The sequence below is a fragment of the Oncorhynchus gorbuscha genome, linkage group LG11, assembly GCF_021184085.1.
Source record: "Oncorhynchus gorbuscha isolate QuinsamMale2020 ecotype Even-year linkage group LG11, OgorEven_v1.0, whole genome shotgun sequence".
Classification (NCBI taxonomy): domain Eukaryota; kingdom Metazoa; phylum Chordata; class Actinopteri; order Salmoniformes; family Salmonidae; genus Oncorhynchus; species Oncorhynchus gorbuscha.
In genome coordinates this window covers 32,652,360-32,672,651 of record NC_060183.1, presented here as the reverse complement: position 1 = coordinate 32,672,651, position 20,292 = coordinate 32,652,360, and the positions used below count along the sequence as shown (strand labels likewise).

At 44.8% G+C, this 20,292-nt stretch overlaps 1 protein-coding gene across 1 annotated transcript in view; it reads right to left on the bottom strand.

Moving 5' to 3' along the window:
- nrg3b (neuregulin 3b) overlaps positions 1-20,292 on the bottom strand; it is a 452,682-nt gene that overhangs the window by 11,506 nt on the left and 420,884 nt on the right. The window contains exon 7 of the mRNA XM_046369406.1: positions 10,252-10,367. Coding sequence (XP_046225362.1) covers positions 10,252-10,367 — 116 coding nt within the window. The remainder of the gene's footprint in view (positions 1-10,251; positions 10,368-20,292) is intronic.

Below are 20,292 nucleotides of genomic sequence, written 5' to 3'. Positions count from 1 at the left end.
ACCACTAGAGGGATATCTTCAACCACCAACTTACCATCCTGAGACAAGGCTGAGTATAGCCCACAAAGATCTCCGCCATGGCACAACCCAAGGGGGGGGGCGCAAACCCAGACAGGATGACCACATCAGTGAATCAACCCACTCAGATGACGCACCCCTTCCAGGGACGGCATGAGAGAGCCCCAGCAAGCCAGTGACTCAGTCTCTGTAATAGGGTTAGAGGCAGAGAATCCCAGTGGAGAGAGGGGAACCGGCCAGGCAGAGACAGCAAGGGCGGTTCGTTGCTCCAGAGCCTTTCCGTTCACCTTCCCACTCCTGGGCCAGACTACACTCAATCATATGACCCACTGAAGAGATGAGTCTTCAGTAAAGACTTGAAGGTTGAGACCGAGTTTGCATTTCTGACATGGGTAGGCAGACCGTTCCATAAAAATGGAGCTCTATAGGAGAAAGCCCTGCCTCCAGCTGTTTGCTTAGAAATTCTAGGGACAATTAGGAGGCCTGCGTCTTGTGACCGCAGCGTACGTGTAGGTATGTACGGCAGGACCAAATCAGAGAGATAGGTAGGAGCAAGCCCATGTAATGCTTTGTAGGTTAGCAGTAAAACCTTGAAATCTGCCCTTGCTTTGACAGGAAGCCAGTGTAGAGAGGCTAGCACTGGAGTAATATGATCAAATTCTTTGGTTCTAGTCATGATTCTAGCAGCCGTATTTAGCACTAACTGAAGTTTATTTAGTGCTTTATCCGGGTAGCTGGAAAGTAGAGCATTGCAGTAGTCTAACCTAGAAGTGACAAAAGCATGGATAAATTGTTCTGCATCATTTTTGGACAGAAAGTTTCTGATTTTTGCATTGTTACGTAGATGGAAAAAATATGTTCTTCAAAAGAGAGATCAGGGTCCAGAGTAACGCTGAGGTCCTTCACAGTTTTATTTGAGACGACTGTACAACCATTAAGATTAATTGTCAGATTCAACAGAAGATCTCTTTGTTTCTTGGGACCTAGAACAAGCATCTCTGTTTTGTCCAAGTTTAAAAGTAGAAAGTTTGCAGCCATCCACTTCCTTATGTCTGAAACACATGCTTCTAGCAAGGGCAATTTTGGGGCTTCACCATGTTTCCTTGAAATGTACAGCTGTGTGTCATCCGCATAGCAGTGAAAGTTAACATTATGTTTTCGAATAACATCCCCAAGAGGTAAAATATATAGTGAAAACAATAGTGGTCCTAAAACGGAACCTTGAGGAACACCGAAATTTACAGTTGATTTGTCAGAGGCCAAACCAATCACAGAGTCAAACTGATATCTTTCCGACAGATAAGATCTAAACCAGGCCAGAACTTGTCCGTGTAGACCAATTTGGGTTTCCAATCTCTCCAAAAGAATGTGGTGATCGATGTTATCAAAAGCAGCACTAAGTTCTAGGAGCATGAGGACAGCCTCGGTCCGATGCCATTAAAATGTAATTTACCACCTTCACAAGTGCCGTCTCAGTGCTATGATGGGGTCTAAAACCAGACTGAAGCATTTCGTATACATTGTTTTTCTTCAGGAAGGCAGTGGGTTGCTGTGCAACAGCCTTTTCTAAAAATTTTGAGAGGAATGGAAGATTCGATATAGGCCGATAGTTTTTTATATTTTCTGGGTCAAGGTTTGGCTTTTTCAAGAGAGGCTTTATTACTGCCACTTTTAGTGAGTTTGGTACACATCCGGTGGATAGAGAGCTGTTTATTATGTTCAACATAGGAGGGCCAAGCACAGGAAGCAGCTCTTTCAGTAGTTTAGTTGGAATAGGGTCCAGTATGCAGCTTGAAGGTTTAGAGGCCATGATTATTTTCATCATTGTGTCAAGAGATATAGTACTAAAACACTTGAGCGTCTCTCTTGATCCTAGGTCCTGGGAGATTTGTGTAGACTCAGGACAACTGAGCTTTGAAGGAATATGCAGATTTAAAGAGGAGTCCGTAATTTGCTTTCTAATAATCATAATCTTTTCCTCAAAGAAGTTCATGAGTTTATCACTGCTAAAGTGAAAGTCGTCCTCTCTTGGGAAATGCTGCTTTTTAGTTAGCTTTGTGACAGTATCAAAAAGGAATTTCGGATTGTTCTTATTTTCGTCAATTAAGTTAGAAAAATAGGATGATCAAGCAGCAGTAAGGGCTCTTTGGTACTGCACGGTACTGTCTTTCCAAGCTAGTCGGAAGACTTCCAGTTTGGTGTGGCGCCATTTCCGTTCCAATTTTCTGGAAGCTTGCTTCAGAGCTCGGGTATTTTCTGTGTACCAGGGAACTAGTTTCTTATGAGAAATGTTTTTAGTTTTTAGGGGTGCAACTGCATCTAGGGTATTGCGCAAGGTTAAATTGGGTAGACAGAGGGAATCTGGAAGGACATCAAGGAATCTTTGTGTTGTCTATGAATTTATAGCACGACTTTTGATGTTCCTTGGTTGGGGTCTGAGCAGATTATTTGTTGCATTTGCAAACGTAATAAAATGGTGGTCCGATAGTCCAGGATTATGAGGAAAACATTAAGATCCACAACATTTATTCCATGGGACAAAACTAGGTCCAGCGTATGACTGTGACAGTGAGTGGGTCCAGAGACATGTTGGACAAAACCTACTGAGTCGATGATGGCTCCGAAAGGCTTTTGGAGTGGGTCTGTGGACTTTTCCATGTGAATATTAAAGTCACCAAAGATTAGAATATTATCTGCTATGACTACAAGGTCCGATAGGAATTCAGGGAACTCAGTGAGGAACGCTGTATATGGCCCAGGAGGCCTGTAAACAGTAGCTATAAAAAGTGATTGAGTAGGCTGCATAGATTTCATGACTAGAAGCTCAAAAGATGAAAACATCATTTTTTAAAATTGAAATTTTCTATCGTAAATGTTAGCAACACCTCCGCCTTTGCGGGATGCACGGGGGATATGGTCACTAGTGTAGCCAGGAGGTGAGGCCTCATTTAACACAGTAAATTCATCAGGCTTAAGCCATGTTTCAGTCAGGCCAAATCACATCAAGATTATGATCAGTGATTAGTTCATTGACTATAATTGCCTTTGAAGTAAGGGATCTAACATTTTAAGTAGCCCTATTTTGAGATGTGAAGTATCATGATCTCTTTCAATAATGACAGGAATGGAGGTGGTCTTTATCCTAGTGAGATTGCTAAGGCGAACACTGCCATGTTTAGTTTTGCCCAACCTAGGTCGAGGCACAGACACGGTCTCAATGGTGATAGCTGAGCTGACTACACTGACTGTGCTAGTGGCAGACTCCACTATGCTGGCAGGCTGGCTAACAGCCTGCTGCCTGGCCTGCACCCTATTTCATTGTGGAGCGAGAGGAGTTAGAGCCCTGTCTATGTTGGTAGATAAGATGAGAGCACCCCTCCAGCTAGGATGGAGTCCGTCACTCCTCAGCAGGTCAGTCTTGGTCCTGTTTGTGGGTGAGTCCCAGAAAGAGGGCCAATTATCTACAAATTCTATCTTTTGGGAGGGGCAGAAAACAGTTTTCAACCAGCGATTGAGTTGTGAGACTCTGCTGTAGAGCTCAACACTCCCCCTAACTGGGAGGGGGCCAGAGACAATTACTCGATGCCGACACATCTTTCTAGCTGATTTACACGCAGAAGCTATGTTGCGCTTGGTGATCTCTGACTGTTTCATCCTAACATCGTTGGTGCCGACGTGGATAACAATATCTCTATACTCTCTACACTCGCCAGTTTTAGCTTTAGCAGCACCATCTTCAGATTCAGCCTTAACGTTGGTAGCCCTGCCCCCTGGTAAACAGTGTATGATCGCTGGATGATTCGTTTTAAGTCTAATACTGCGGGTAATGGAGTCGCCAATGACTAGAGTTTTCAATTTGTCAGAGCTAATGGTGGGAAGCTTCGGCGTCTCAGACCCCGTAACGGGAGGAGTAGAGACCAGAGAAGACTCGGCCTCTGACTCCGACTCGCTGCTTAATGGGGAAAACCGGTTGAAAGTTTCTGTCGGCTGAATGAGCGACACCGGTTGAGCGTTCCTACAGCATTTCCTTCCAGAAACTGTGAGAAAGTTGTCCGGCTGCGGGGCCTGTGCCAGGGGATTTATACTACGATCTGTACTTACAGGTGGCACAGACGCTGTCTCATCCTTTCCTACACTGAAATTACCCTTGCCTAACGATTGCGTCTGAAGCTGGGCTTATAGCACAGCTATCCTCGCCGTAAGGCGAGTACAGCGACTGCAATTAGAAGGCATCATGTTAATGTTACTACTTAGCTTCGGCTGTTGGAGGTCCTGACGAATCGTGTCCAGATAAAGCGTCCGGAGTGAATAAGTTGAGGGGAAAAAAATATAAACGGTAATTAAAAAGTAAAAACCGTAAAGTTGTCAGGTAGCAAAATAGGTTGGCAACAAAACGCACAGCAACTCGAAAACAAGTCTGCAAGTTGTGACCGGCTGTGTTGTATGTTCCCATTTTGGAATTTTGCGTTATTCTTTGAGTAAACTCAGTTGGATTACTCTATACCTGTGTCCTGCGCCTGACTCCGCTTTCACTCTGCGGTTTGGTGATGAAATTGAAGCGAGGGCCAGCCAATGAAAGCATACAGGTCACAGTGGTGGGTAGTATATGGGGCTTTGGTGACAAAACGGATGGCACTGTGATACACTGCATCCATTTTGCTGAGTAGAGTGTTGGAGGCTATTTTGTAAATGACATTGCCGAAGATCGGTAGGATAGTCAGTTTTACGAGGGTATGTTTGGCAGCATGAGTGAGGGATGCTTTGTTTGCGAAATAGGAAGCCGATACTATATTTAATTTTGGATCGGAGATGCTTAATGTTTGTCTGGAAGGAGAGTTTACAGTCTAACCAGACACCTAGGTATTTGTAGTTGTCTACATATTCTAAGTCAAAACCATCCAGAGTAGTGATGCTTGGCGGGCGGGCAGGTACGGGCAGCAATCGGTTGAAGAGCATGCATTTAGTTTTACTTGCATTTAAGAGCAGTTGGAGACCATGGAAGGAGAGTTGTATGGCATTGAAGCTCGTCTGGAGGTTAGTTAACACAGTGTCCAAAGAATGGTGTCGTCTGCGTAGAGGTGGATCAGAGAATCACCAGCAGCAAGAGAGACATCATTGATGTATACAGAGAAAAGAGTCAGCCTGAGAATTGAATCCTGTGGCACCCCCATAGAGACTGCCAGAGGTCCAGACAACAGGCCCTCCGATTTGACACACTGAGCTCTGTCTGAGAAGTAGTTGGTGAACCAGGCGAGGCAGTCATTTGAGAAGCCAAGGCTGTTGAGTCTGCCGATAAGAATGTGGTGATTGACAGAGTCGAAAGCCTTGGCCAGGTCGATGAATACAGCTGCACAGTATAGTCTTTTATTGATGGCGGTCATGATATCGTTTAGGACCTTGAGCATGGCTGAGGTGCACCCATGACCAGCTCGGAAACCAGACTGCATAGCGGAGAAGGTATGGTGAGATTGGAAATGGTCAAGTTTGTTAACTTGGCTTTCAAGGACCTTAGAAAGGCAGGGTAGGATAGATATAGGTCTGAAACAGTTTGGGTCTAGAGTGTCTCCCCCTTTGAAGAGGGGGATGACTGCGGCAGCTTTTCAATCTTTGGTGATCTCAGACGATATGAAAGAGAGGTTGAACAGCTAGTTATAAGGGTTGCAACAATTGCGGCAGATCATTTTAGAAAGAGAGGGTCCAGATTGTCTAGCCTGGCTGATTTGTAGGGGTCCAGATTTTGCAGCTCTTTCAGAACATCAGCTATCTGGATTTGGGTGAAGGAGGAGTGGGGGAGGCTTGGGCAAGTTTCTGTGGGGGGTGCAGGGCTGTTGACCAGGGTAGGGGTAGCCAGGTGGAAAGCATGGCCAGCCGTAGAAAAATTCTCAATTAGCGTGGATTTATTTGTGGTGACAGTGTTTCCTAGACTCAGTGCAGCTGCAAGGAGGTGCTCTTATTCTCCATGGTCTTTACAGTGACTTTACAGTGTCCCAGAACTTTTTTGAGTTTGTGCTACAAGATGCCAATTTCTGTTTGAAAAAGCTGGCCTTTGCTTTCCTAACCGCCTGTGTATATTGGTTCCTATCTTCCCTGAAGAGTTGCATATCGCGGGGGCTATTGGATGCTAATGCAGTACGCCACAGGATGTTTTTGTGCTTTTCAAATGCAGTCAGGTCTGGGGAGTGAACCAAGGGCTATATCTGTTCCTGGTTCAATATTTTTTGAATGGGGCATGCTTATTTAAGATGGTGAGGAAAGCACTTTTAAAGAATAACCAGGCATCCCCTACTGACGGAATGAGGTCAATATCCTTCCAGGATACTCGGGCCAGGTTGATTAGAAATGCCTGCTCGCTGAAGGGTTTTTACGGAGGACCCAGGCAATCTCTAAGACAGCAGAGGTGTATTTGGAGGGCAGGTTGGTCAGGATGATCTATGAGGGTGCCTGTCTTTATGGATTTGGAGTTGTACCTGGTAGGTTCATTGATCATTTGTGTGAGATTGAGGGCATCTAGCTTAGATTGTAGGACGGCCGGGGTGTTAAGCATGTCCCAGTTTAGTTCACCTAACAGTACGAGCTCTGAAGATAGATGGGGGGGGCAATCAATTCACATACGGTGTCCATGGCACAGCTGGGGGCTTGTGAGAGACTTTTTTCTGGAAAGGAGCATTTTTAAAAGTAGAAGCTCAAATTGTTTGGGCACAGACCTGGATAGTATGACAGAACTCTGTAGGCTATCTCTGCAGTAGATTGCAATTCCGCCCCCTTTGGCAGTTCTATCTTGTCGGAAATGTTATAGTTAGGGATGGAAATTTCAGGATTTTTGGTGGCCTTCCTAAGCCAGGATACAGACACAGCTAGGACATCCGAGTTGGCGGAGTGTGCTAAAGCAGTGAATAAACCAATTTAGGGTGGATGCTTCTAATGTTAACATGCATGAAACCAAGGCTTGTACGGTTACAGAAGCCAACAAATGAGAGTGCCTGGGGAATGAGGGTGCCTGGGGAATGGGAGTGGAGCTAGGCGCTGCAGGGCCTGGATTAACCTCTACATCACCAGAGGAACAGAGAAGGAGTAGGATAAAGGCTATAAGAACTGGTTGTCTGGTACGTTCGGGAACACAGAGTAAATGGAGCAGATTTCTGGGTGTGGAAGTATAGATTCAAGGCATAATGTACAGACAAAGGTATGGTAGGATGTGAATACAGTGGAGGTAAACCTAGGCATTGAGTGATGATGAGAGAGGTATTGTCTGTAGAGACACCATTTAAACCAGGTGAGGTCACCGCATGTGTGGGAGGTGGAACAAAAGGGTGAGCTAAGGCATACTGGACAGGGCTGGAGGCTCTACAGTGAAATAAAACACCAATCACAAAACCACAGCAGCGATGGACAAGGCATATTGACATTAGGGAAAGATATGCATAGCCGAGTGATCATAGGTTCCAGTGAGTAGCTGGAGACAAGCCAATTCAGACAGCTAGCGGGCCGGGGTTAGCAGGCTAGCAGAAGGGCTTTAGTGGGACGTTGCGAAGGAATAGTCTGTTGTTCCCTCTGGCGGTTACGTCGGTAGACCAGTCATGATGGATCGGCAGGGCTCCATGTAGGCAGTAAAAGGGTCCAGGCTAATAGAAAAAATAGTTATTGTAGCCCAAGAAATTGGCTGATGGAATTCTTCAGCTAACAGTCCAATATGCTCTAGACAGCTAGTGGGCCGCGGCTAGCAGGCTAGCAGATGAGCCCTCAGGGGACATCGCGACGGAGGAGCCTGTTGAAACCACCCTTGGGCTGATTACGTCGGTAGACCAGTCGTGATGGATCAGCGGGGCTCTGTGTCAGCAGTAAAAGGGGTCCAGGCCAATTGGCAAAATAGGTATTGTAGCCCAAGGAGTGGTTGATGGATCTCTTCAGCTGGCCGGGAGATGGGCCTAGCATAGGCTAGCTCCAGGCTAACTGGTCTTGTGCTTGCTTCGGGACAGAGACGTTAGCCATTAGTAGCCACTCGGATAGCAGCTAGTTAGCTGCGATGATCCAAGTACAAAGATTCAGAGCTTGCTGTAGGAATCCAGAGATGTGCTGGAGAAAAATAAGTCCGGTATGCTCTTGGTTGAATCGCGCTGTGCAGCCTGGCAGGAGTTGACCGGGCTAAAGGTTAGCTGATGACCGCTAGCAGTGGCTAGCTGACTACTAGCTAGTAGCTATTTAGCTGTCTAGCTTTGTTTCGGGGTTCCGGTTCTAATGTAAAGAAAATAGCAGATCCATACCACATTGGGTTAAAAAAATATTTGAAAATATATACAAAATATATATACGAAGAAAAAAATATATATACCCGCAAAGAGGCATGACTGTTATGCCGTCTTGGATATCACAAACAGGAAACTATAAAGAAATACATGGCACATGAACACCTCACATACCAACATATATTGCAATTGCAATCTTATTTGAATATATAAATATAAACTCAGCAAAAATAGAAACGTCCCTTTTTTAGGACCCTGTCTTTTAAAGATAATTCATAAAAATCCAAATAACTTCGCAGATCTTCATTGTAAAGGGTTTAAACACTGTTTCCCATGTTCAATGATCCATAAACAATTAATGAACATGCACCTGTGGAACGGTTGTTAAGACACTAACAGCTTACAGATGGTAGGCAATTAAGGTCACAGTTATGAAAACTTAGGACACTATAGAGGCCTTTCTACTGACTCTGAAAAACATCAAAATAAAGATGCCCAGGGTCTGTACTCATCTGTGTGAAAGTGCCTTAGGCATGCTGCAAGGAGGCATGAGCACTGCAGATGTGGCCAGGGCAATAAATTGCAATGTTCGTACTGTGAGACACCTAAGACAGCGCTACAGGGAGACAGGATGGACAGCTGATCATCCTCGCAGTGGCAGACCACGTGTAACTACACCCGCACACGATCGGTACATCCGGACATCACACCTGTGGGACAGGTACAGGATGGCAACAAAAACTGCCCGAGTTACACCAGGAATGCACAATCCCTCCATTAGTGCTCAGACTGCCCGCAATATGCTGAGAGAGGCTGGACTGAGGGCTTGTAGGCCTGTTGTAAGGCAGGTCCTCACAGAAATCACAAATCACAAACCCACTCTCACTAGACGAGATGGTCGGATTTGCGTTTATTGTTGAAGGTATGAGCGTTACACCGAGGCCTGCACTCTGGACGCAGGATCGATTTGGAGGTGGAGGGTCCGTCATGGTCTGGGGCGGTGTGTCACAGCATTATCGGACTGAGGTTGTTGTCATTGCAGGCAATCTCTACGCTGTGCGTTACAGGGAAGACATCCCTCCTCCCTCATGTGTTACCCTTCCTGCAGGCTCATCCTGACATGACCCTCCAGCATGAAAATGCCACCAGCCATACTACTCATTCTGTGCGTGATTTCCTGCAAGACAGGAATGTTAGTGTTCTGCCATGGCCAGCGAAGAGCCCGGATCTCAATTCCATTGAGCACGTCTGGGACCTATTGGATCGGAGGGTGAGGGCTAGGGACATTCCCCCTAGAAGTGTCCGGGAACTTGCAGGTGCCTTGGTGGAAGAGTGGGGTAACATCTTACAGCAAGAACTGGCAAATCTGGTGCAGTCCATGAGGAGGAGATGCACTGCAGTACTTAATGCAGCTGGTGGTCACACCAGATACTGACTGTTACTTTTGATTTTGACTCCCCCTTTGTTCAGGTACACCTTATTCAATTTCTGTCTGTCACATGTCTGTGGAACTTATTCAGTTTATGTCTCAGTTGTTGAATCTTGTTATGTTCATACAAATATTTACACATGTTAAGTTTGCTGAAAATAAATGCAGTTGACAGAGAGAGGACGTTTCTTTTTTTGCTGAGTTTACAAATCCCCATCTGTTGTGAAGCCATCGGTGTGATTTTCATGCTTGCCGCTAACTTTGTAGAACTGTAAATCAAATGGAAATGTCCCGATTCAGACGGCTTTTGATGCAGAGAAGGGCCTTTGTGCCTTGCAACGGAGCCTAAATGCATAGTAACATGTTTATTACCAATTACAATTACCATACATATTTTTTTACATTCCATGAACGCCCTGTTTATTTTTTTCAATAACATATTGTGCCAATTTGGGGTTGATTAAATGTCTTACCTGGCTGAATTCACTTCTGTAACTGGAGCGGCCCATTTAAACTAGAGGTGAGGGAAGAACGAGAGATGAATTTCTACTGTACAAGTACCTGAAGCGTTTCCCTTTGGAGAGTGCTCTGTTGAGAATAGGTGGAGCTGCTGTGGGTGCGCCAGCTGGCAGACTGCTGTCCCCTTCAGGAGGGGAGGACCCATGAGATTTGCAGCACTGCAGTGAAAGAAAACAAAGGCCAAATAAGGACATGATTTCAGGAAAATAGGAAAGTAGATATTAGGACCCCATACAGTTTGTGGACATGTACAAACATAATGAATACACGTACGCACACAGGGCCACATACACAATAGCCTAAGATAACACGATATACACTCAGCAGATGCAGCTGCAATAGTCCTGAGTCAATGTAGGAGATGTTTCCCCGATATATATTGCCCTCCCAGCCCACGCAGTCCCTTTAATTAAACTGCAGATTAAGTCAACACTTTCTGATTACACTCCATGGCGGCTCTCCCACGACTATCTACAGAGGCCAGAAATTAATCCCAGACAAGATTACATTAATGGATTCCTAAAGAATTTTGCCTCAATTCTTTATTTTTTCCTCTATCAAAATTAGAACCATTATCTCACAAGGGCCCCTGTACTGGGATCCTTGATGCACGCAATGCACAGTGCGATGCCCCAAAGCCTCATGAACACAGAGAATAATAGCAGATAATAATATAATAAATAATATAATGGTGTTATTCCAGTGACTAAAGTTCTTATGTTTGTCAGCCTCCGTCCTTACGGTTCATTATTAAAGCGATTGGATGTGACTTAGGTTGTGTCTCAAATTGCAACCTATTCCCTACTTATATCATGCACAGTGAATAGGGTAGTGCACTTGTCATGTTTGTCATTTATTATCATGTCTTGTCCCTGTGCTCCCCATGCTATTCGTTTCCCTCTGCTGGTCTTATTTGGTTCTTTCCCTCCTATCCCTCTCTCTCCCCCTCCCTCTCTCACTCTCTCGCTCTCTCTTCTCTCTATCGTTCCGTTCCTGCTCCCAGCTGTTCCTATTCCCCTAATCATCATTTAGTCTTCCCACACCTGTTCCCGATCCTTTCCCCTGATTAGAGTCCCTATTTATTCCTTTGTGATCCGTTCCTGTGCCGTCGGTTCCTCGTATTGTATTCACCATGCTGTGATTGCGTTTCGCCCTGTCCTGTCGTGTTTTTGCCGTGATTGTGTATCACCCTGTCCTGTCGTGTTTTGTGCCTTCATCAGATGCTGCGTGCGAGCAGGTGTCTCAGTCGACTACGGCCTGCGCCTACCCGAAGCGACCTGCAGTCTGTGGCCGCTTCTCCAGTTGTTTTCCCTCTACAAATCTAGAGGATTTCTGTTATTCCGTTTTGGACTTTAATAAACTCTGTTTCTGTTAAGTCGCGTTTGGGTCCTCTTTCACCTGCATGACAGAAGGAACCGACCAAGGAATGGACCCAGCGACTTCAGACGCTCGTTACACTGCCGTCGAGATCCAAGGAGCCATGCTCGGCAGACACGAGCAGGAATTGTCCGCTGCTCGCCATGCCGTGGAGAACCTGGCCGCTCAGGTTTCCGACCTCTCTGGACAGTTCCAGAGTCTACGTCTCGTGCCACCTGTTACTTCCTGGCCTGCCGAGCCTCCAGAACCTAGGGTTAATAACCCACCTTGCTACTCCGGGCAGCCCACTGAGTGCCGCTCCTTTCTCACGCAGTGTGAGATTGTGTTCTCTCTCCAACCCAACACATACTCTAGAGAGAGAGCTCGGGTTGCTTACGTCATTTCACTCCTTACTGGCCGGGCTCGAGAATGGGGCACAGCTATCTGGGAGGCAAGGGCTGATTGCTCTATCAAATTCCAGAACTTTAAAGAGGAGATGATTCGGGTTTTTGACCGTTCAGTTTTTGGTGGGGAGGCTTCTAGGGCCCTGGCTTCCTTATGCCAAGGTGAACGGTCCATAACGGATTATTCCATTGAGTTTCGCACTCTTGCTGCCTCTAGTGAGTGGAACGAGCCGGCGCTGCTCGCTCGTTTTCTGGAGGGACTCCACGCAGTGGTTAAGGATGAGATTCTCTCCCGGGAGGTTCCTTCAGATGTGGACTCTTTGATTGCTCTCGCCATCCGCATAGAACGACGGGTAGATCTTCGTCACCGGGCTCGTGGAAGAGAGCTCGCATCAACGGTGTTTCCCTGCTCCGCATCGCAACCATCTCCCTCCTCTGGCTTTGAGACTGAGCCCATGCAGCTGGGAGGGATTCGCATCTCGAATAAGGAGAGGGAACGGAGGATCACCAACCGCCTGTGCCTCTATTGCGGAGTTGCTGGACATTTTGTTAATTCATGTCCAGTAAGAGGCCAGAGCCCATCAGTAAGCGGAGGGCTACTGGTGAGCGCTACTACTCAGTCCTCTTCATCTAGATCTTGTACTACTATGTCGGTCCATCTACGCTGGACCGGTTCGGGTGCTACATGCAGTGCCTTGATTGACTCTGGGGCTGAGGGTTGTTTCATGGACGAAGCATGGGTTCGGAAACATAACATTCCTTTCAGACCGTTAGACAAGCCTACGCCCATGTTTGCCTTAGATGGTAGTCATCTTCCCAGTATCAAATTTGAGACACTACCTTTAACTCTCACAGTATCTGGTAACCACAGTGAGACTATTTCTTTTTTTGATTTTCCGTTCACCGTTTACACCTGTTGTTTTGGGTCATCCCTGGCTAGTATGTCATAATCCTTCTATTAATTGGTCTAGTAATTCTATCCTATCCTGGAACGTTTCTTGTCATGTGAAGTGTTTAATGTCTGCCATCCCTCCCGTTTCTTCTCTCCCTACTTCTCAGGAGGAACCTGGCGATTTGACAGGAGTGCCGGAGGAATATCATGATCTGCGCACGGTCTTCAGTCGGTCCCGAGCCAACTCCCTTCCTCCTCACCGGTCGTATGATTGTAGTATTGATCTCCTTCCAGGGACCACGCCTCCTCGAGGTAGACTATACTCTCTGTCGGCTCCCGAACGTAAGGCTCTCGAGGATTATTTGTCTGTGTCTCTTGACGCCGGTACCATAGTGCCTTCTTCTTCTCCGGCCGGGGCGGGGTTCTTTTTGTTAAGAAGAGGGACGGTACTCTGCGCCCCTGCGTGGATATCGAGGCTGAATGACATAACGGTTAAGAATCGTTATCCGCTTCCCCTTATGTCATCAGCCTTCGAGATTCTGCAGGGAGCCAGGTGCTTTACTAAGTTGGACCTTCGTAACGCTTACCATCTCGTGCGCATCAGAGAGGGGGACGAGTGGAAAACGGCGTTTAACACTCCGTTAGGCATTTTGAGTACCGGGTTCTGCCGTTCGGTCTCGCCAATGCGCCAGCTGTTTTTCAGGCATTAGTTAATGATGTTCTGAGAGACATGCTGAACATTTTTGTTTTTGTCTATCTTGACGATATCCTGATTTTTTCTCCGTCACTCGAGATTCATGTTCAGCACGTTCGACGTGTTCTACAGCGCCTTTTAGAGAATTGTCTCTACGTAAAGGCTGAGAAGTGCTCTTTTCATGTCTCCTCCGTTACTTTTCTCGGTTCCGTTATTTCCGCTGAAGGCATTCAGATGGATTCCGCTAAGGTCCAAGCTGTCAGTGATTGGCCCGTTCCAAGGTCACGTGTCGAGTTGCAGCGCTTTTTAGGTTTCGCTAATTTCTATCGGCGTTTCATTCGTAATTTCGGTCAAGTTGCTGCCCCTCTCACAGCTCTTACTTCTGTCAAGACGTGTTTTAAGTGGTCCGGTTCCGCCCAGGGAGCTTTTGATCTTCTAAAAGAACGTTTACGTCCGCTCCTATCCTCGTTACTCCTGACGTCACTAGACAATTTATTGTCGAGGTTGACGCTTCAGAGGTAGGCGTGGGAGCCATTCTATCCCAGCGCTTCCAGTCTGACGATAAGGTTCATCCTTGCGCTTATTTTTCTCATCGCCTGTCGCCATCTGAGCGCAACTATGATGTGGGTAACCGTGAACTGCTCGCCATCCGCTTAGCCCTAGGCGAATGGCGACAGTGGTTGGAGGGGGGCGACCGTTCCTTTTGTCGTTTGGACAGACCATAAGAACCTTGAGTACATCCGTTCTGCCAAACGACTTAATGCCCGTCAAGCTCGTTGGGCGTTGTTTTTCGCTCGTTTCGAGTTTGTGATTTCTTACCGTCCGGGTAGCAAGAACACCAAGCCTGATGCCTTATCCCGTCTGTTTAGTTCTTCTGTGGCTTCTACTGATCTCGAGGGATTCTTCCTTATGGGCGTGTTGTCGGGTTGACAGTCTGGGGAATTGAAAGACAGGTTAAGCAAGCACTCACGCACACTGCGTCGCCGCGCTTGTCCTAGTAACCTCCTTTTCGTTCCTGTTTCCACTCGTCTGGCTGTTCTTCAGTGGGCTCACTCTGCCAAGTTAGCTGGTCATCCCGGTGTTCGAGGCACTCTTGCGTCTATTCGCCAGCGCTTTTGGTGGCCGACTCAGGAGCGTGACACGCGCCGTTTCGTGGCTGCGTGTTCAGACTGCGCGCAGAAGAAGTCTGGTAATTTTTTTCTGCTTCTGCTCCTGGTCTTGCTGGGTCTCAGTCTGTTCCCTGCCATCGCATCTCTCCTGTTCTTGTCCCTGCCCTTGCTGTGTCTCAGTCTGTCCCTAGTTCTCATTTTTTTTTTAGAGTAGTACCCTAGTTTCCCTTTTTATCGTTTTTCGTTACGGTCCTGAGGAGAGGAGTTGGGTTCTTTCTCGGGACGTGCTGGACCGTTTGATCTATGATTTCCTCCGTTGCTGCCAGTGTTCCTCCTCGAGAGCGCCAGGAGGCGCTCGGTGAGTGGGGGTACTGTCATGTTTGTCATTTATTATCATGTCTTGTCCCTGTGCTCCCCATGCTATTCGTTTCCCTCTGCTGGTCTTATTTGGTTCTTTCCCTCCTATCCCTCTCTCTCCCCCTCCCTCTCTCACTCTCTCGCTCTCTCTTCTCTCTATCGTTCCGTTCCTGCTCCCAGCTGTTCCTATTCCCCTAATCATCATTTAGTCTTCCCACACCTGTTCCCGATCCTTTCCCCTGATTAGAGTCCCTATTTATTCCTTTGTGATCCGTTCCTGTGCCGTCGGTTCCTCGTATTGTATTCACCATGCTGTGATTGCGTTTCGCCCTGTCCTGTCGTGTTTTTGCCGTGATTGTGTATCACCCTGTCCTGTCGTGTTTTGTGCCTTCATCAGATGCTGCGTGCGAGCAGGTGTCTCAGTCGACTACGGCCTGCGCCTACCCGAAGCGACCTGCAGTCTGTGGCCGCTTCTCCAGTTGTTTTCCCTCTACAAATCTAGAGGATTTCTGTTATTCCGTTTTGGACTTTAATAAACTCTGTTTCTGTTAAGTCGCGTTTGGGTCCTCTTTCACCTGCATGACAGCACTAGTGAATAGGGTTCCATTTGTGGAGTTTTACAGAGCTCTCATTGCTGATAAGCTTACTCACTCTTCTCTCCCTTCACACCCTTGACTCCCTTAGGGACCTGTTACAGCTTGTTCTCCTCCGGTGCAGGAAAATGTGATAATTTTGACCACCATCACAAACTTGGCTGGGGGAACAGGACTTAAGAGGAAAATGACATGAGAAGGCAGGATTGCAATCGGTGTCTTTGGAGGCTGTCAGTGCTAACATGACCAGGATGTCGTAAGACTATGAGATTAAATGTTTCGCTGGAGACTTCTGTAATTGCCAGTTGTGGAACCTCCTCTCTTAAACAGTCTGTCACATTTTAGTTTTTGTTGTTGTCTGTGTTTTTATTGACATATACAGTATATACAGGTGCGGCCAAATATATTGGCACCCTTGCACTTTTCTTAAATAGCTCCCTATTTAAAAAAAAAATAGAAAAAAATACATTATTTTGGGGGGTAAAATTATAAAGAAATAAAGTGCTACAATCAGATGCAGTCTAGAGTCAATGCATGGCATGTTCATAGAAGTCTACAAGCTAAAACACACATGATCATGGACAATGACGCACACCCACTCCACAGCACTCTAATGCAACACAATAGGAGCTTCAGTAACAGGTTCATCCTGCCTAAAATATCCACAGAGAGGTTCAGAAGGTCAATAAATATGATTTATTATCACAAATGTTTATTCAGAAAATTAAGACAAATGGCATGGACAAAATTATTGGCACCCTGGAGCTAGTACTTAGTTGCACAGCCTTTGGCCAAAATAACTAAAAGCACAAGCTTCTTTAAGCCGGCAATGAGCTTGCTGCACCGTTCTTCTGGCAATTTGACCCATTTTCTAGCATCAAACTGCTCTAATTCTTCAATGTTTAAGGGGTGCCCTCCACCAACTGTTTTCAGATCTCGCCATAAGTTTTGGATGCGATTCAGATTTTGACTCTTCCCTGGCCACTCAGTTTTTGGACACTAGGTTGAACATTGGACTCCAAAACACCTCATAATCTGTTAATTTCATGATGCCTTACATTACCAGAGACAGCAAAGCAATCCCACAGCATTATCAATCCTCCCTGTTTGATTGTACTTTTCATCGAATGCTTCATTTGGTCGTCAGTAACCACAACGCTAATCTGTATTGCCAAAGAGCTCTAAGTTTGTTTCATTGGTCCACAGAACATTTCCCCATGGATTTAGGCTTGTTTATTATTTTTATAGTTCACTCAGGCTTTCTTGTGTCTCGTTCAGAAATGGGCTCTTCCTATGTTTTGCTGTGTCTGGTAGTGGGTCCTTGAATGTGTGCAATCAGCAGGGTTAGGGTGAGGTTTAGGGTTAAACCTGAATCAAACATTGAAGTGTTGGCTATATTGCTAGTAGAAATGTGCACCAGTCTTATTGATGGCGACAAGAAGATTTTGTTGGCAGTTATCTTACCCAAAGGCTGTGCAGCCAACTACCAATAATTTTGTCCATATCATTTGTCTTTATTATCTAAATAAAAATTTAAACCTTACGTTTACAGAAATAAAATTGGTTCTGCAATGTTCAAAATCAAATTACAAGTTGTGATCAAAATGATTTTGTATTGTTTTACTTATTTTAGAAGAATTAGGGAATTATTTAGAAAAAGTGACAATATTATTTAGGGTGCCAATATATACGTAGCAACTCAGGACCCAGTAAGTTATTGTAATTTTATAGGATATGTATTACAGTAAAATGATTTACTGTTAACACACTTGGGACTCAACCTCAGCCTGGATTTGAAATCACAGCCTCTTGGTTGCCAACAACAGTGCTAGGTGGCTGTACTACGGACACCGGTCGTCATCATGGGAAAGACGCGTTAAAAACTTTTGAAAAACAACTGGTTGCAGTAAGAGCCAACCTGGATACTAAGGAGATCCTGAGGAAATTGACGAGTACCAACAGCTTTGCGTTATGGAGGAACAACATACCCCATCATGGAAAGATCCGACTACCTCACAAAAGAACTCTAACCCGACAAATAAAAGAAAAACAGATTCTACAGACACGGACGACATACTTACCGTTGAAGTAGAGGCTAGTGCTCTGGTTGGAATCCATGCAACACTGTAAAAGTTGTGTGAGGAGGTAGCAGGGCTGAGGGGGAGTTTGGAGTTTAGCCAGAGATAAATTCTCACGCTCCAAGGAGAGAACAAGGCACTCACAGCCAAGGTAAAAATTCACAATTCTAAAATGGATTGTCTACACACGGAAAACAGGGTGCTGAAGGAGTCGCTGCTAGACATTAAAAATGTCGTAGCATGCGTGAAAATATAATATTTTCTGGGAATAAGCCAGAGGACGTGATCAGAGAATTCATGCAATCTGCCTTGAAATTTTCTCTAGAGACTGTAAACAAAACTTGGTGCTCGGAGCGACAAGACCAAAGGTCCCCGACTGATTTGAACACTACCAACAAAAGGAGCTGATCAAAAGCAGGCGAAGGGAGCTTACAGGGACCAAATTCAGGCTCAATGACCAATTTCCATGGGAAGTAAACAAACGAGGCAATAGAGGGAGAGGGGTAAGCGTGCCTTTCTCATTGTGGACAAACTTTTTACAGACGGACAGCTATTCAGAGACAGCTCCATAAAACCATGGCTTTACTAAATTCTACAGGAACTTTAGGTTACGAACAAAATAAAGTATGGGAAATGTAAAAATATCTAAACACTATGAAGTGGATATGAACACACACGTACTCAATTACAGGTCTCTCAATTGCTATGGAAATGCTGGAATGTGTTTTTCAATGATGTTTAAGGTAATTATGATGCAACTATGATGGTGATACGATATGGACTACAATTATCATCATGAATATTAAGGCTATACGCACTACATGTTACACACATAGACACTCAACTGTGCAAATTGGCGGGATTATTATTTATTTGGACATCACACATTATAGTCTTACACAGATACAGACATCGTACACACTCTCACTAAATCACATCCAATATCATACACATCAACTTTACTCAGATTTACTACAACAATAATATCTTGTCTCAAATTTCAAATATCTGTGGTATTGGCTCACAGGCAAACAGGCAAGGGAATAAAACATATATTGCTAGAACCTATTTCTTGAATTCTAAATATCAGACATTTGAAAGCTCTAGTTTTGACCGTCATAATACCTCTGATGGTGTAATGATCTTCGTCTGTTGTTTGTAGAAAGTCAGACCGAAATGCAGCGTGTAGGTTACTCATGACATTTAATGAAGAAAATACAGTACATGAAATAACTGAAAAATACGAAAACAACAAACGAGTGAAACTAATACAGCCTATCTGGTGACTAACACAGAGACAGGTACAATCGCCCAGGAAATACAACGCGCACTCAGGCTGCCTAAATACGGTTCCCAATCCGAGACAACGAGAATCAGCTGACTCCAATTAGGAATCGCCTCAGGCAGCCAAGCCTAACTAGACACACCCCTACTAATACACACTCCTAATTAATACAAACCCCAATACGAAATACAACATATAAACCCATGTCACACCCTGGCCTACCCAAACATATAACAAAAACACAAGATACAATGACCAAGGCGTGACAGATGGCAGTAACTTTACAAGCACGAATTATGGTCTGAGAATAATATCTAGTTATGGTAAGGGGTAAGTATAATCAGTTATAATTGTAATGGTTTAGAAGATTATAAAAAAAAGATCTGTCTTTACATGGCTAAAAGAAAATGAAAATGAATATAACATGTACTGTTTACAAGAAACTCACTCTACATCCTTAGACGAAGTTGCGTGGAAAAAGGAAGGGGCTGGGGAAATCATTTTAAACAAAATAAAATAACTCATTAGGTGTGATGATATTAATTAACAAAAATGTCAATCTGAATGTGCAAATAGTTAGGAAAGATTTGCAAGGAAGGTGGATCTTTTTGAATATGAAAGTGGATGAAAAAGATATTTTGCTCATTAATCTAAACGGTCCAAATCAGGATGATCCATACTTCTTCAAAAATATTTATACCAATTTACTGAACCTAGAGGCAACACATTATCAAATCATTATGGTAGGTGACTATAACACAGTGTTAAGTAGCTCAATGGACCTTAAAGGAAATCACTCTACAAACTATGATCACTGTGCCCTTAAGGAAATCACAAATATTATGAACACATTAGAAATAGTGGATATTTGGAGACTAAAGAAATCCCGATCTAGTGAGATATACATGGAGGAGACTTAATCAAGCTAGTCATCTTGACAACTTTCTTGTCTCTTTCTCCTGCATCAAAGGTTAAAACAGTTTCAAAAGGAGACGGAATGTAATCGGATCATCTTCTAATTGGCCTTCACATAACTCTTATAGAATATCCACGTGGACGGGGATATTGGAAATTTAATCAAAGTTTACTGGAGGACAACTTATTTTTAACTAAGACAAAATAATTGTATAACTGAATAATTAAAGTACAATATAGGAACATCAAATCCACTTATTGTTTGGGATACCTTTACAAGTACCTTCAGAGGTCATTCAATTCCATATTCATAAATAACAAAAGTTTCTGGCTAAAAGAGACAGATGTTCAGATGTTCTCTTTTCCATCTCATCCTCTCCCACTGAATGAAGATTATGGT